Here is a 13,725-nt window from a genome sequence, read left to right as displayed (position 1 = left end):
GTTCGTTAACAAGAAATTTGTGGAGTGGTTGAAAAACGAGTTTTAATAACTCCAACCTAAGTGTATGTAAACTTCCGACTTCAACTGTAAGTATATTTCAGCGATTATATTTACTTTTGATACTTAAGTATATATAAAACCAAATACTTTTAGACTTTTACTCAAGTAGTATTTTACTGGGTGACTTTCACTTTTACCTGAGTCATTTTCTATTAAGGTATCTTTACTTTTACTCAAGTATGAAAATTGGGTTCCACCACTGCAACTACACATACATTTGCTTCATCACAAAACCGAAGAGCAACGTCTGTCCAGCAATGTTCCCTTAATTATTTAGTTTTTGGGGCCCCGAGCAAATTTTTAGGTCTTGTGAGCAGAAACTTGAACCTTGTGAGAATTTTGTGAAACTTCTGGCGCACGTTTACAGTGAACACTGTAAACCCTTACAGTTTAAGACAGTAGCCAATAGTCTATTGTGGCGATTTGAGCATAATGTCGGCCTTGTGGCCTACCAACAAAACCCATAACATTTTCACATGGAAATAGCTTTGATTTCTATGATGTAGCCTACAGTAGCCTATATGCGGTGTTCAATGCAGGCTTACATTGCATGAGACTTATAAAACGTTTTTACATCATAAAGGGCTTGACATGAATTAATGATTTGTTAACTTAGTCTGTAACACATTGGGCCAAATAGATTACTGTAAATTGCACTGTTGTATGATGCAAGAAACCACTTTACAAAAATACATATTATTACCATACAGACAATTATGTTAATAGATGTAGGCTACCCCATTGCTGACCTATACTTATCTAGAACGGGGCTGATACCCCGCTAACTTGCAAAGAATGTCAACAACTGTGCACACAACCGGCTCTGATCTGAACTGTTCTGAATGACGTGTCCATGTGCACGTGCAACTGACAGGATCTTTCATGGACAGGAGAGGGCAAGCGAGCGGAGAAAGGGGGGGAGATAGAGATAGATGCTGGGGGAATTACCGGCGGAGAGACACGGTGGAGAAATGGAGCGTACTTTTTAGTGATTGAGGGGGACCTACTCTGACTCCCGTGGCAGAAGCGGTAGTTCCTCTCCCAAGGACAAGCATCTGTTTCCAAATTCCACCCTGGGTGGTGGACATATCTGGATATTAATTAGCTAAACATAAAGAAAATCGTCTGGAACAACAGCAAGACAATCCCGGAAATAACAGACGTACCCTCAGCCGGGCACGTAGGCTACGCTACTGGAGCTCTGCGTTACATATAGGTAAGTGTACAACCAGCTGACAGAGGGCTATATTTTGCCCGGGTTACTATTATTATGCACTTTATTGAATTTATTTCAAAGTCATAGCTAAACTCATTCAAATAATCCAATATAGACTATTTGTATCTTGGAAGGAATACAAACACGTGTAGGCTATATTTCTTAGTTATAGCCTATGAATACAGGCTACACACTAAGTAATACGAATGAATAACAAGGTGGAGGGGCATGTGTTCTTCAGAGTAGCTGCTCTCACAATGTGCTTACCCCCTTCTTCGTGACGTGGGGAATTATTCTTACAGATATCCGTATTATTACTTTAATGTGTTGTTATTGCCTGAAATATTTCATGAAAATTAAGTCGCTTTACAAAACCCCTTTTTGTAAGCGAACCTTGCTTTGATATTTTAGAATGTAATTGCTGTAACAAATCAATTCCTATTTAACTACCCTGGCCACTATAGCCCAATGTCTGAATATAATATATTATTCGAATATTATATAAGAATATTTTAAAGCAATTTCGACATATTTAAAGTTGGTCAAATGTAAGCCACGCTACAAAAGATATTAGGCCTACAATTAAATGTGTCTAGCAAGTTTCGGGTCCTTTACAGGTTTCTTGATTTAGGGAATGTGAATAGCCTAGGCCTGGTTTGGAAATTAGGCTGCTTTGTGTTTAGCTTGAGTGTGGGCGATACAATTAGCATATTTATTGTAGGCTAACGGTAATCACAGTCAAGTAATTATTGTATTATTTGGTTTTAGAAACATCGCAAGCTTCAGAATATCAGAAAACATTTCAATAGAAGACAAATGTGAAACCATTTCAAGAAAAACCATGAATGAAAGAAACTGAGGCATATTCGGAGCTATTCGGACTTTTTAATATGAGACTTTCCAAAGCTGTGGCAACGCTCCTCTCTCGCAGACTCGGCAGTTGTACTACACACTCCCTCTCGCACAGTGGCTCTGGTAAAAAATGAGGCGAGGACGTGGGCTACGTGCACATCCAGCACTAGATGAGATGAAATGGAGAGCTTGGAACACACGGACCTTTTAAATCCAAGCTCTTCCCACGCACATCACAGTTTTTCAGCCTCGCATGAGAGAGTGACAAACGGTGAACACATATTCGGAGCTGCCGAGCTTCACCCTTTCCAGACCAACATGGGACTAAATGGACGAAATAGATACTGCCCGGGCATGGCGCCTGTTGGGAGCGCCACGGCTGCGGAGTTACTGTCAGGTCTGGCTTCCAAAGCAAGCTCTTCCGGAATCATGGTTTTAAAGAAGCAGCCGAATACTGGGCTGCCGTTCTATAACGGCGGGATCGTGTCTCCGTGCGCAACCATTGAGGGCAGCCATAGTGGGGTTTTGGCGCAAACTCCCAACGGTTGTCCTCCGCAAGTGAGGGGGGTGGCGGAGACACCCAATGGCCTTGCGCAACCCCTCGGCAACAGAGCACGCCTCGTGGAGAATGGGGACAGAGCACAACATGAGAAATGTGCTCTTCTGGTGAAGAGGGCCAATGGTGACCCGCAGGTCAAACAGCACCATCGGAAGCGGAGAGGCGGGGAGAACCGGGACATGGGTCTGGAGACGCCCAAAGGATGTGGCTTGTCAGCGGGGTCAGGTTTAGGATCTCTAGGTATGATGTTCTACGGACCTGGAGAGTCGATAACCCCGGACTGCAAACGGAGACTAGTAGCGGAGAGCGACGTTCACAAAGCAGAGCCCTCCAAACCAGGCAAGGCGGTTCCGCCCGCTGCTAATGGCGACAACAGCATCAACAATAACCTTAGCAACCACAACCACGGCGCCACCCCTCACCCCCCTTTGCCCGCCCCTCACAACAACAAGCTGCACCACAATGTACACAAGGTGACACTGCTGAGCACCGGGGCCATTCCAGACCAGACGTCCCCAGTAGAGTCCAACAGCATCCCGTCTCTACGGTTACAGGCCGGGGCGGGCTGGTCGGCGGAGCATATCGCCCAGAAGTACATCGTGCCCTGTATGAATTCCTACGGTATCTGTGTGAAGGACAGTTTCCTGGGGCCACGGCTGGGTGAGTCGGTGATGGGCGAGGTGGAGAGTCTGAATCGCAGCGGGAAGTTCCGCGGCGGTCAGCTGGTTAGCCAGAGGAGCATCCCCTCGCGGAGTATCCGTGGAGACCAGATCGCCTGGGTGGAGGGGCACGAGCCGGGGTGCGAGGGCATCGCCACGCTGATGGCACGCATCGACGAGGCCGTGATGCACAGCGCTGCCAACGGGCAGCTGGGGGACTGTGTCATCAACGGGCGCACCAAGGTGAGTGAACGGGGAGGGCGGCGGGAGGGCCAAGGTGGTGGGTTTGGGGACAGGAAGGAATGGCGTCATCAATGGGAGCACCAAGATGAGGGGAGATAGGTGGAGAAGCTGGCGAAGAGAGAAATGTAGAGAATTGTGGAAGGGAACAGTGTGAGCTGGGGACTCAATGTCATCAAATGCCATATCCTGCTGAGAGGAGGATGAGGGGCGAGGAGGGGGGGAGGCTGACTGAAATAGAAAGGATTAGTACCCAAATCAACGTTTATATAATTCTACTCTATAGATAGGGGGTGATTAGCTGTGGAGTCCCATTTTGATTACATCATCTATTGCAATGTTGAGCTGTCACTGTCATCTCACTGATAAAGGGTGGGTATGTAATCCCATCTGTTCTGCTCCCTGTCTGATTCATTGTGATAGGGCCACGCCCTCAGGTAAGTGGGGCCATAGCTGTCCTATATGCCCCTGACTTCTCCCATGCCACTGTGTATGCCAGTATGCCCCTATTGTCATGCCACTGTTTATGCCAACGTTTCACTAGATTTGAAGGCAACTCTTTCAATCTATATCTCTCACTCGTACACAAACAAGGTATTCTTGTGGCTGGTTTGGTAAGAGTGTGTGTGTTTGTTTGGTTAGTCGGTGTCTGTTTGGATGGCTGTGTACAGTATGTTTGACTGTTTGCTTGCCTAGCCAATCGTAGCTTTTTGTATGGCCATGTATGTATGCGCTTGTTTGGATTGTTTTTGTCTTTGTGCGTTTTGAGAATATGAATGTATGAAAGAGTGGTTATTTTTAACCTTCCTTAGCATAGCATTAAACTTTGATTTTACAAGCTTAGACAATGGCCAGACATGACAAACAGGGTTGAAAATTTGAATTGAAGTCGGTGAATTCAGGAAATAAACAAACAAACAAAGACAAAAATAACATTTTCAAATGAGTAGTTTCTCCTTTTAGGTTTATTGAGAATTCACTCAAAATAAAATGCCTTTTTCAATTATTGAATTGGAATTTCAGTTTACTTCCTGAATTGACTGACTTCAATTAGAATTGACTTCAATTCGAATTTACTCCAACCTTGATGACCAAAGTGTGGTAGTTGATTTTGCCCCATCCCTACTAGCCGTACAGAGCCTAGTTGGCTGCAGTGCTGTAAGTTGTCAGTGACCTTGCTCAGTGACGCAGGTCTGGATATTTGAGCCAGGTTATGTCACGGTCCTACATCGGTCTCACCCACTCTCACTGCATTCCCCCAGGTTTCCACCCCACCCTGAACCAGTTTCTCAGCCCACTCAGCCCTCTCCTAAAGCAGGGTTCAGACCTATCTAGTCCTTGGTTCAACTAGACTAGAGCATGGTTTGAGTCCTGCATAAGCCGCAATACATTATACTGAATATAACCCTATGTGTTGACTGTAAGTCGCTTTGATATAATCTGCTGCCTAGTCACTATGTTATATTAACATATTATCTCAGTTGTTCACTACTGCACCTTGAGCCCAGGGTCTGCCTCTTATCAGTGGTGTTAGCCATTGCAGAACTGTCTAGACTCTGTTACGCCACCTTTACTCTAGGAGGTTGGAGTGGAATATTTAATAGAAATATGTATGGTCGCAGAAGTAGTGGTGGTGGGGATAGTAGTCATCCTAGAAGTAGCAGAGGGGTTAGTAGTAAGAGTTGTGGTAGTTGTAGTCTTAATAGTGGTAGTAGCTGTAATGTACTGTAGGGTAGTAATAGTTGTGGTAGTTGTAGTCTTAATAGTTGTAGTAGCTGTAATGTACTGTAGGGTAGTAAGAGTTGTGGTAGTTGTAGTCTTAATAGTGGTAGTAGCTGTAATGTACTGTAGGGTAGTAAGAGTTGTGGTAGTTGTAGTCTTAATAGTGGTAGTAGCTGTAATGTACTGTAGGGTAGTAAGAGTTGTGGTAGTTGTAGTCTTAATAGTGGTAGTAGCTGTAATGTACTGTAGGGTAGTAAGAGTTGTGGTAGTTGTAGTCTTAATAGTGGTAGTAGCTGTAATGTACTGTAGGGTAGTAAGAGTTGTGGTAGTTGTAGTCTTAATAGTGGTAGTAGCTGTAATGTACTGTAGGGTAGTAATAGTTGTGGTAGTTGTAGTCTTAATAGTGGTAGTAGCTGTAATGTACTGTAGGGTAGTAATAGTTGTGGTAGTTGTAGTCTTAATAGTAGTAGTAGCTGTAATGTACTGTAGGGTAGTAATAGTTGTGGTAGTTGTAGTCTTAATAGTAGTAGTAGCTGTAATGTACTGTAGGGTAGTAATAGTTGTGGTAGTTGTAGTCTTAATAGTGGTAGTAGCTGTAATGTACTGTAGGGTAGTAATAGTTGTGGTAGTTGTAGTCTTAATAGTAGTAGTAGCTGTAATGTACTGTAGGGTAGTAATAGTTGTGGTAGTTGTAGTCTTAATAGTAGTAGTAGCTGTAATGTACTGTAGGGTAGTAATAGTTGTGGTAGTTGTAGTCTTAATAGTGGTAGTAGCTGTAATGTACTGTAGGGTAGTAATAGTTGTGGTAGTTGTAGTGTTAATAGTAGTAGTAGCTGTAATGTACTGTAGGGTAGTAATAGTTGTGGTAGTTGTAGTTTTAATAGTGGTAGTAGCTGTAATGTACTGTAGGGTAGTAATAGTTGTGGTAGTTGTAGTCTTAATAGTAGTAGTAGCTGTAATGTACTGTAGGGTAGTAATAGTTGTGGTAGTTGTAGTCTTAATAGTAGTAGTAGCTGTAATGTACTGTAGGGTAGTAATAGTTGTGGTAGTTGTAGTCTTAATAGTGGTAGTAGCTGTAATGTACTGTAGGGTAGTAATAGTTGTGGTAGTTGTAGTCTTAATAGTAGTAGTAGCTGTAATGTACTGTAGGGTAGTAATAGTTGTGGTAGTTGTAGTCTTAATAGTAGTAGTAGCTGTAATGTACTGTAGGGTAGTAATAGTTGTGGTAGTTGTAGTCTTAATAGTAGTAGTAGCTGTAATGTACTGTAGGGTAGTAATAGTTGTGGTAGTTGTAGTCTTAATAGTAGTAGTAGCTGTAATGTACTGTAGGGTAGTAATAGTTGTGGTAGTTGCTGTAATGTACTGTAGGGTAGTAATAGTTGTGGTAGTTGTAGTCTTAATAGTAGTAGTAGCTGTAATGTAATGTAGGGTAGTAATAGTTGTGGTAGTTGTAGTCTTAATAGTAGTAGTAGCTGTAATGTACTGTAGGGTAGTAATAGTTGTGGTAGTTGTAGTCTTAATAGTAGTAGTAGCTGTAATGTACTGTAGGGTAGTAATAGTTGTGGTAGTTGTAGTCTTAATAGTTGTAGTAGCTGTAATGTACTGTAGGGTAGTAATAGTTGTGGTAGTTGTAGTCTTAATAGTCGTAGTAGCTGTAATGTACTGTATGGTAGTAATAGTTGTGGTAGTTGTAGTCTTAATAGTGGTAGTAGCTGTAATGTACTGTATGGTAGTAATAGTTGTGGTAGTTGTAGTCTTAATAGTGGTAGTAGCTGTAATGTACTGTAGGGTAGTAATAGTTGTGGTAGTTGTAGTCTTAATAGTGGTAGTAGCTGTAATGTACTGTAGGGTAGTAATAGTTGTGGTAGTTGTAGTCTTAATAGTAGTAGTAGCTGTAATGTACTGTAGGGTAGTAATAGTTGTGGTAGTTGTAGTCTTAATAGTAGTAGTAGCTGTAATGTACTGTAGGGTAGTAATAGTTGTGGTAGTTGTAGTCTTAATAGTAGTAGTAGCTGTAATGTACTGTAGGGTAGTAATAGTTGTGGTAGTTGTAGTCTTAATAGTGGTAGTAGCTGTAATGTACTGTAGGGTAGTAATAGTTGTGGTAGTTGTAGTCTTAATAGTAGTAGTAGCTGTAATGTACTGTAGGGTAGTAATAGTTGTGGTAGTTGTAGTCTTAATAGTGGTAGTAGCTGTAATGTACTGTAGGGTAGTAATAGTTGTGGTAGTTGTAGTCTTAATAGTAGTAGTAGCTGTAATGTACTGTAGGGTAGTAATAGTTGTGGTAGTTGTAGTCTTAATAGTGGTAGTAGCTGTAATGTACTGTAGGGTAGTAACAGTTGTGGTAGCTGTAGTCTTAATAGTTGTAGTAGCTGTAATGTACTGTAGGGTAGTAATAGTTGTGGTAGTTGTAGTCTTAATAGTCGTAGTAGCTGTAATGTACTGTATGGTAGTAATAGTTGTGGTAGTTGTAGTCTTAATAGTGGTAGTAGCTGTAATGTAATGTAGGGTAGTAATAGTTGTGGTAGTTGTAGTCTTAATAGTAGTAGTAGCTGTAATGTACTGTAGGGTAGTAATAGTTGTGGTAGTTGTAGTCTTAATAGTGGTAGTAGCTGTAATGTACTGTAGGGTAGTAATAGTTGTGGTAGTTGTAGTCTTAATAGTAGTAGTAGCTGTAATGTACTGTAGGGTAGTAATAGTTGTGGTAGTTGTAGTCTTAATAGTGGTAGTAGCTGTAATGTACTGTAGGGTAGTAATAGTTGTGGTAGTTGTAGTCTTAATAGTAGTAGTAGCTGTAATGTACTGTAGGGTAGTAATAGTTGTGGTAGTTGTAGTCTTAATAGTAGTATTAGCTGTAATGTACTGTAGGGTAGTAATAGTTGTGGTAGTTGTAGTCTTAATAGTAGTAGTAGCTGTAATGTACTGTAGGGTAGTAATAGTTGTGGTAGTTGTAGTCTTAATAGTAGTAGTAGCTGTAATGTACTGTAGGGTAGTAATAGTTGTGGTAGTTGTAGTCTTAATAGTGGTAGTAGCTGTAATGTACTGTAGGGTAGTAATAGTTGTGGTAGTTGTAGTCTTAATAGTAGTAGTAGCTGTAATGTACTGTAGGGTAGTAATAGTTGTGGTAGTTGTAGTCTTAATAGTCGTAGTAGCTGTAATGTACTGTATGGTAGTAATAGTTGTGGTAGTTGTAGTCTTAATAGTGGTAGTAGCTGTAATGTACTGTAGGGTAGTAATAGTTGTGGTAGTTGTAGTCTTAATAGTGGTAGTAGCTGTAATGTACTGTAGGGTAGTAATAGTTGTGGTAGTTGTAGTCTTAATAGTAGTAGTAGCTGTAATGTAATGTAGGGTAGTAATAGTTGAGGTAGTTGTAGTCTTAATAGTAGTAGTAGCTGTAATGTACTGTAGGGTAGTAATAGTTGTGGTAGTTGTAGTCTTAATAGTAGTAGTAGCTGTAATGTACTGTAGGGTAGTAATAGTTGTGGTAGTTGTAGTCTTAATAGTAGTAGTAGCTGTAATGTACTGTAGGGTAGTAATAGTTGTGGTAGTTGTAGTCTTAATAGTAGTAGTAGCTGTAATGTACTGTAGGGTAGTAATTGTTGAGGTAGTTGTAGTCATAGATCAAGGAATCAATTGAGGGGGTGGGTGAGGCAAAGGTTAGACTGAGGAACAGAAAGGGAGGGAGGTGTGCTGCTAAATTACAAGGCCATTGTACCAGCAGTTCTATTCTCTCTAATATACAGTTGAAGTCGGAAGTTTACATACACCTCAGCCAAATACATTACATTATACTGAATATAACCCTATGTGTTGACTGTAAGTCGCTTTGATATAATCTGCTGTAGTCTGCTGTAGTTGTAGTCTTAATAGTAGTAGTAGCTGTAATGTACTGTAGGGTAGTAATAGTTGTGGTAGTTGCTGTAATGTACTGTAGGGTAGTAATAGTTGTGGTAGTTGTAGTCTTAATAGTAGTAGTAGCTGTAATGTAATGTAGGGTAGTAATAGTTGTGGTAGTTGTAGTCTTAATAGTAGTAGTAGCTGTAATGTACTGTAGGGTAGTAATAGTTGTGGTAGTTGTAGTCTTAATAGTAGTAGTAGCTGTAATGTACTGTAGGGTAGTAATAGTTGTGGTAGTTGTAGTCTTAATAGTTGTAGTAGCTGTAATGTACTGTAGGGTAGTAATAGTTGTGGTAGTTGTAGTCTTAATAGTAGTAGTAGCTGTAATGTACTGTAGGGTAGTAATAGTTGTGGTAGTTGTAGTCTTAATAGTGGTAGTAGCTGTAATGTACTGTAGGGTAGTAATAGTTGTGGTAGTTGTAGTCTTAATAGTGGTAGTAGCTGTAATGTACTGTAGGGTAGTAATAGTTGTGGTAGTTGTAGTCTTAATAGTAGTAGTAGCTGTAATGTACTGTAGGGTAGTAATAGTTGTGGTAGTTGTAGTCTTAATAGTAGTAGTAGCTGTAATGTACTGTAGGGTAGTAATAGTTGTGGTAGTTGTAGTCTTAATAGTAGTAGTAGCTGTAATGTACTGTAGGGTAGTAATAGTTGTGGTAGTTGTAGTCTTAATAGTAGTAGTAGCTGTAATGTACTGTAGGGTAGTAATAGTTGTGGTAGTTGTAGTCTTAATAGTGGTAGTAGCTGTAATGTACTGTAGGGTCGTAATAGTTGTGGTAGTTGTAGTCTTAATAGTTGTAGTAGCTGTAATGTACTGTAGGGTAGTAATAGTTGTGGTAGTTGTAGTCTTAATAGTCGTAGTAGCTGTAATGTACTGTATGGTAGTAATAGTTGTGGTAGTTGTAGTCTTAATAGTGGTAGTAGCTGTAATGTACTGTAGGGTAGTAATAGTTGTGGTAGTTGTAGTCTTAATAGTGGTAGTAGCTGTAATGTACTGTAGGGTAGTAATAGTTGTGGTAGTTGTAGTCTTAATAGTAGTAGTAGCTGTAATGTAATGTAGGGTAGTAATAGTTGAGGTAGTTGTAGTCTTAATAGTAGTAGTAGCTGTAATGTACTGTAGGGTAGTAATAGTTGTGGTAGTTGTAGTCTTAATAGTAGTAGTAGCTGTAATGTACTGTAGGGTAGTAATAGTTGTGGTAGTTGTAGTCTTAATAGTAGTAGTAGCTGTAATGTACTGTAGGGTAGTAATAGTTGTGGTAGTTGTAGTCTTAATAGTAGTAGTAGCTGTAATGTACTGTAGGGTAGTAATAGTTGTGGTAGTTGTAGTCTTAATAGTAGTAGTAGCTGTAATGTACTGTAGGGTAGTAATTGTTGAGGTAGTTGTAGTCTTAATAGTAGTAGTAGCTGTACTGTACTGTAGGGTAGTAATAGTTGTGGTAGTTGTAGTCTTAATAGTAGTAGTAGCTGTAATGTACTGTAGGGTAGTAATAGTTGTGGTAGTTGTAGTCTTAATAGTAGTAGTAGCTGTAATGTACTGTAGGGTAGTAATAGTTGTGGTAGTTGTAGTCTTAATAGTAGTAGTAGCTGTAATGTACTGTAGGGTAGTAATAGTTGTGGTAGTTGTAGTCTTAATAGTGGTAGTAGCTGTAATGTACTGTAGGGTAGTAATAGTTGTGGTAGTTGTAGTCTTAATAGTAGTAGTAGCTGTAATGTACTGTAGGGTAGTAATAGTTGAGGTAGTTGTAGTCTTAATAGTGGTAGTAGCTGTAATGTACTGTAGGGTAGTAATAGTTGTGGTAGTTGTAGTCTTAATAGTAGTAGTAGCTGTAATGTACTGTAGGGTAGTAATAGTTGTGGTAGTTGTAGTCTTAATAGTAGTAGTAGCTGTAATGTACTGTAGGGTAGTAATAGTTGAGGTAGTTGTAGTCTTAATAGTGGTAGTAGCTGTAATGTACTGTAGGGTAGTAATAGTTGTGGTAGTTGTAGTCTTAATAGTACTAGTAGCTGTAATGTACTGTAGGGTAGTAATAGTTGAGGTAGTTGTAGTCTTAATAGTGGTAGTAGCTGTAATGTACTGTAGGGTAGTAATAGTTGAGGTAGTTGTAGTCTTAATAGTGGTAGTAGCTGTAATGTACTGTAGGGTAGTAATAGTTGTGGTAGTTGTAGTCTTAATAGTAGTAGTAGCTGTAATGTACTGTAGGGTAGTAATAGTTGTGGTAGTTGTAGTCTTAATAGTAGTAGTAGCTGTAATGTACTGTAGGGTAGTAATAGTTGAGGTAGTTGTAGTCTTAATAGTGGTAGTAGCTGTAATGTACTGTAGGGTAGTAATAGTTGAGGTAGTTGTAGTCTTAATAGTGGTAGTAGCTGTAATGTACTGTAGGGTAGTAATAGTTGTGGTAGTTGTAGTCTTAATAGTGGTAGTAGCTGTAATGTACTGTAGGGTAGTAATAGTTGAGGTAGTTGTAGTCTTAATAGTGGTAGTAGTTTGGCAATTCCATGGTAAGGCAATTATGCTGAGACTCACATTTTCCCTTTAAAATGTATACCAAACAAATACCATTGGTTTCAAACTTTACTTAGGAACATTTCATGCAGAAAGTTTTACAAAAACGCATTACATGAAAAACTGTGCCGATACAAAGTTTGGTAACCGGAAAAAAACTGGGATTTTACCGTAGCTCTGTTATCAAGCTCTGCATCGGCACAGTTTTTCCTGTAAATGTGTTTTTTATTGATTTACTGTGTAAATTGTTCAAAGAAGTCTTCAATGTTTTTTGTTTGGCGTACATTTTCGAGTCTCAGTGTAATTTTCTCACCGTGGAATTGCCCAGTTGTAATGTAGGGTAGTAGTAGTGGTAGTTGTCGTAGTGGTACTGCAGTAGTTGTGGATTTAGGCTAGCGTGCGAACAGGGCACCAGTTCCAGGGTTCACAGTGTGTGTGTGCAGTAGAGATGTGAGGGGTAGCACCAGTTCCAGTGTTCAGTGGGTAGGAGCTGTCAGAATACATTTTGGGATCTACACCTCACCTGAGCTGCAGTCAATACCAGCCGCGTGTGTGTGTGCTGTGAGGTGACCCAGTCGGAGAAGTAAAGAGAGACACCTTACTCCCACAGTGATGTACTTTGTGTAATACCCAGACACCATGTGTTTTAACAGAGACGTCACTCTCCCAGACATCGGCCCTTTGCTCCTCTGTCATGGAACTGACTATTATGCTTCTAGGTCAAATGTTATGCTTGCTCTGCTCCATAAGTGTGGCAGGCAGGCAGCTGATGGTAAATGGGTTAGTTGAGTCTCAAGCCAATGTTGCAGCCTACATGTTTCATACCCAACTCCTCTAATCTAGCTTTGGCATACTGTGCCATCTTGAATGGAAATAATGTCCTTGATGTGTGTTAAATAGTGTAGTCGAAGTCGATAGAACAGTAGGAATGAGTCATAGATCAAGGAATCAATTGAGGGGGTGGGTGAGGCAAAGGTTAGACTGAGGAACAGAAAGGGAGGGAGGTGTGCTGCTAAATTACAAGGCCATTGTACCAGCAGTTCTATTCTCTCTAATATACAGTTGAAGTCGGAAGTTTACATACACCTCAGCCAAATACATTTAAACTCAGCTTTTCACAATTCCTGACATTTAATCCTAGTAAACATTCCCTGTTTTAGGTCAGTTAGGATCACCACTTTTATTTTAAGAATGTGAAATGTCAGAATAATAGTAGAGAATTATTTCTTTCAGCTTTTATTTCTTTCATCACATTCCCAGTGCGTCAGAAGTTTACATACACTCAATTAGTATTTGGTAGCATTGTCTTTAAATTGTTTAACTTGGGTCAAACGTTTCGGGTAGCCTTCCACAAGCTTCCCACAATAAGTTGGGTGAATTTTGGCCTATTCCTCCTGACAGAGCTGGTGTAACTGAGTCAGGCTTGTAGGCCTCCTTGCTCGCACCAGCTTTTTCAGTTCTGCCAACAAACTTTCTTTAGGATTGAGGTCAGGGCTTTGTGATGGCCACTCCAATACCTTGACTTTGTTGTCCTTAAGCCATTTTGCCACAACTTTGGAAGTATGCTTGGGGTCATTGTCCATTTGGAAGACCCATTTAACTTCCTGACTGAAGTCTTGAGATGTTGCTTCAATATATCCACATAATTTTCCTCCTCATGATGCCATCTATTTTGTGAAGTGCACCAGTCCCTCCTGCAGCAAAGAACCCGCAGAACATGATTCTGCCACCCCCGTGCTTCACGGTTGGGATGGTGTTCTTGGGCTTGCAAGCCTCCCCCTTTTTCTTCCAAACATAACGATGGTCATTATGGCCAAACAGTTAAATTTTTGTTTCATCAGACCAGAGGACATTTCTCCAAAAAGTACGATCTTTGTCCCCATGTGCAGTTGCAAACCGTAGTCTGGCTTTTTTATGGCGGTTTTGAAGCAGTGGGTTCTTCCTTGCTGAGCAGCCTTTCAAGTTATGTTGATATAGGACTCGTTCTACTGTGGATATAGATACTTTTGTACTTGTTTCC

General features: G+C 40.5%; 1 protein-coding gene across 1 annotated transcript in view; it reads left to right on the top strand.

Annotated features, from left to right (window-relative positions):
- The first annotated feature begins 972 nt into the window (after positions 1 to 972).
- LOC139547710 (egl nine homolog 1-like) overlaps positions 973 to 13,725 on the top strand; it is a 36,846-nt gene continuing 24,093 nt past the window's right edge. Inside the window, exons 1-2 of the mRNA XM_071356715.1 lie at positions 973 to 1,276; positions 2,045 to 3,589. Coding sequence (XP_071212816.1) covers positions 2,309 to 3,589 — 1,281 coding nt within the window. The 5' untranslated portion in view covers positions 973 to 1,276; positions 2,045 to 2,308. The remainder of the gene's footprint in view (positions 1,277 to 2,044; positions 3,590 to 13,725) is intronic.

Source organism: Salvelinus alpinus, chromosome 21 (assembly GCF_045679555.1).
Source record: "Salvelinus alpinus chromosome 21, SLU_Salpinus.1, whole genome shotgun sequence".
Taxonomy (NCBI): Eukaryota; Metazoa; Chordata; class Actinopteri; order Salmoniformes; family Salmonidae; genus Salvelinus; species Salvelinus alpinus.
The sequence above is the reverse complement of the archived record's forward strand: the minus strand, read 5'-3'. Positions and strand labels throughout refer to the sequence as shown.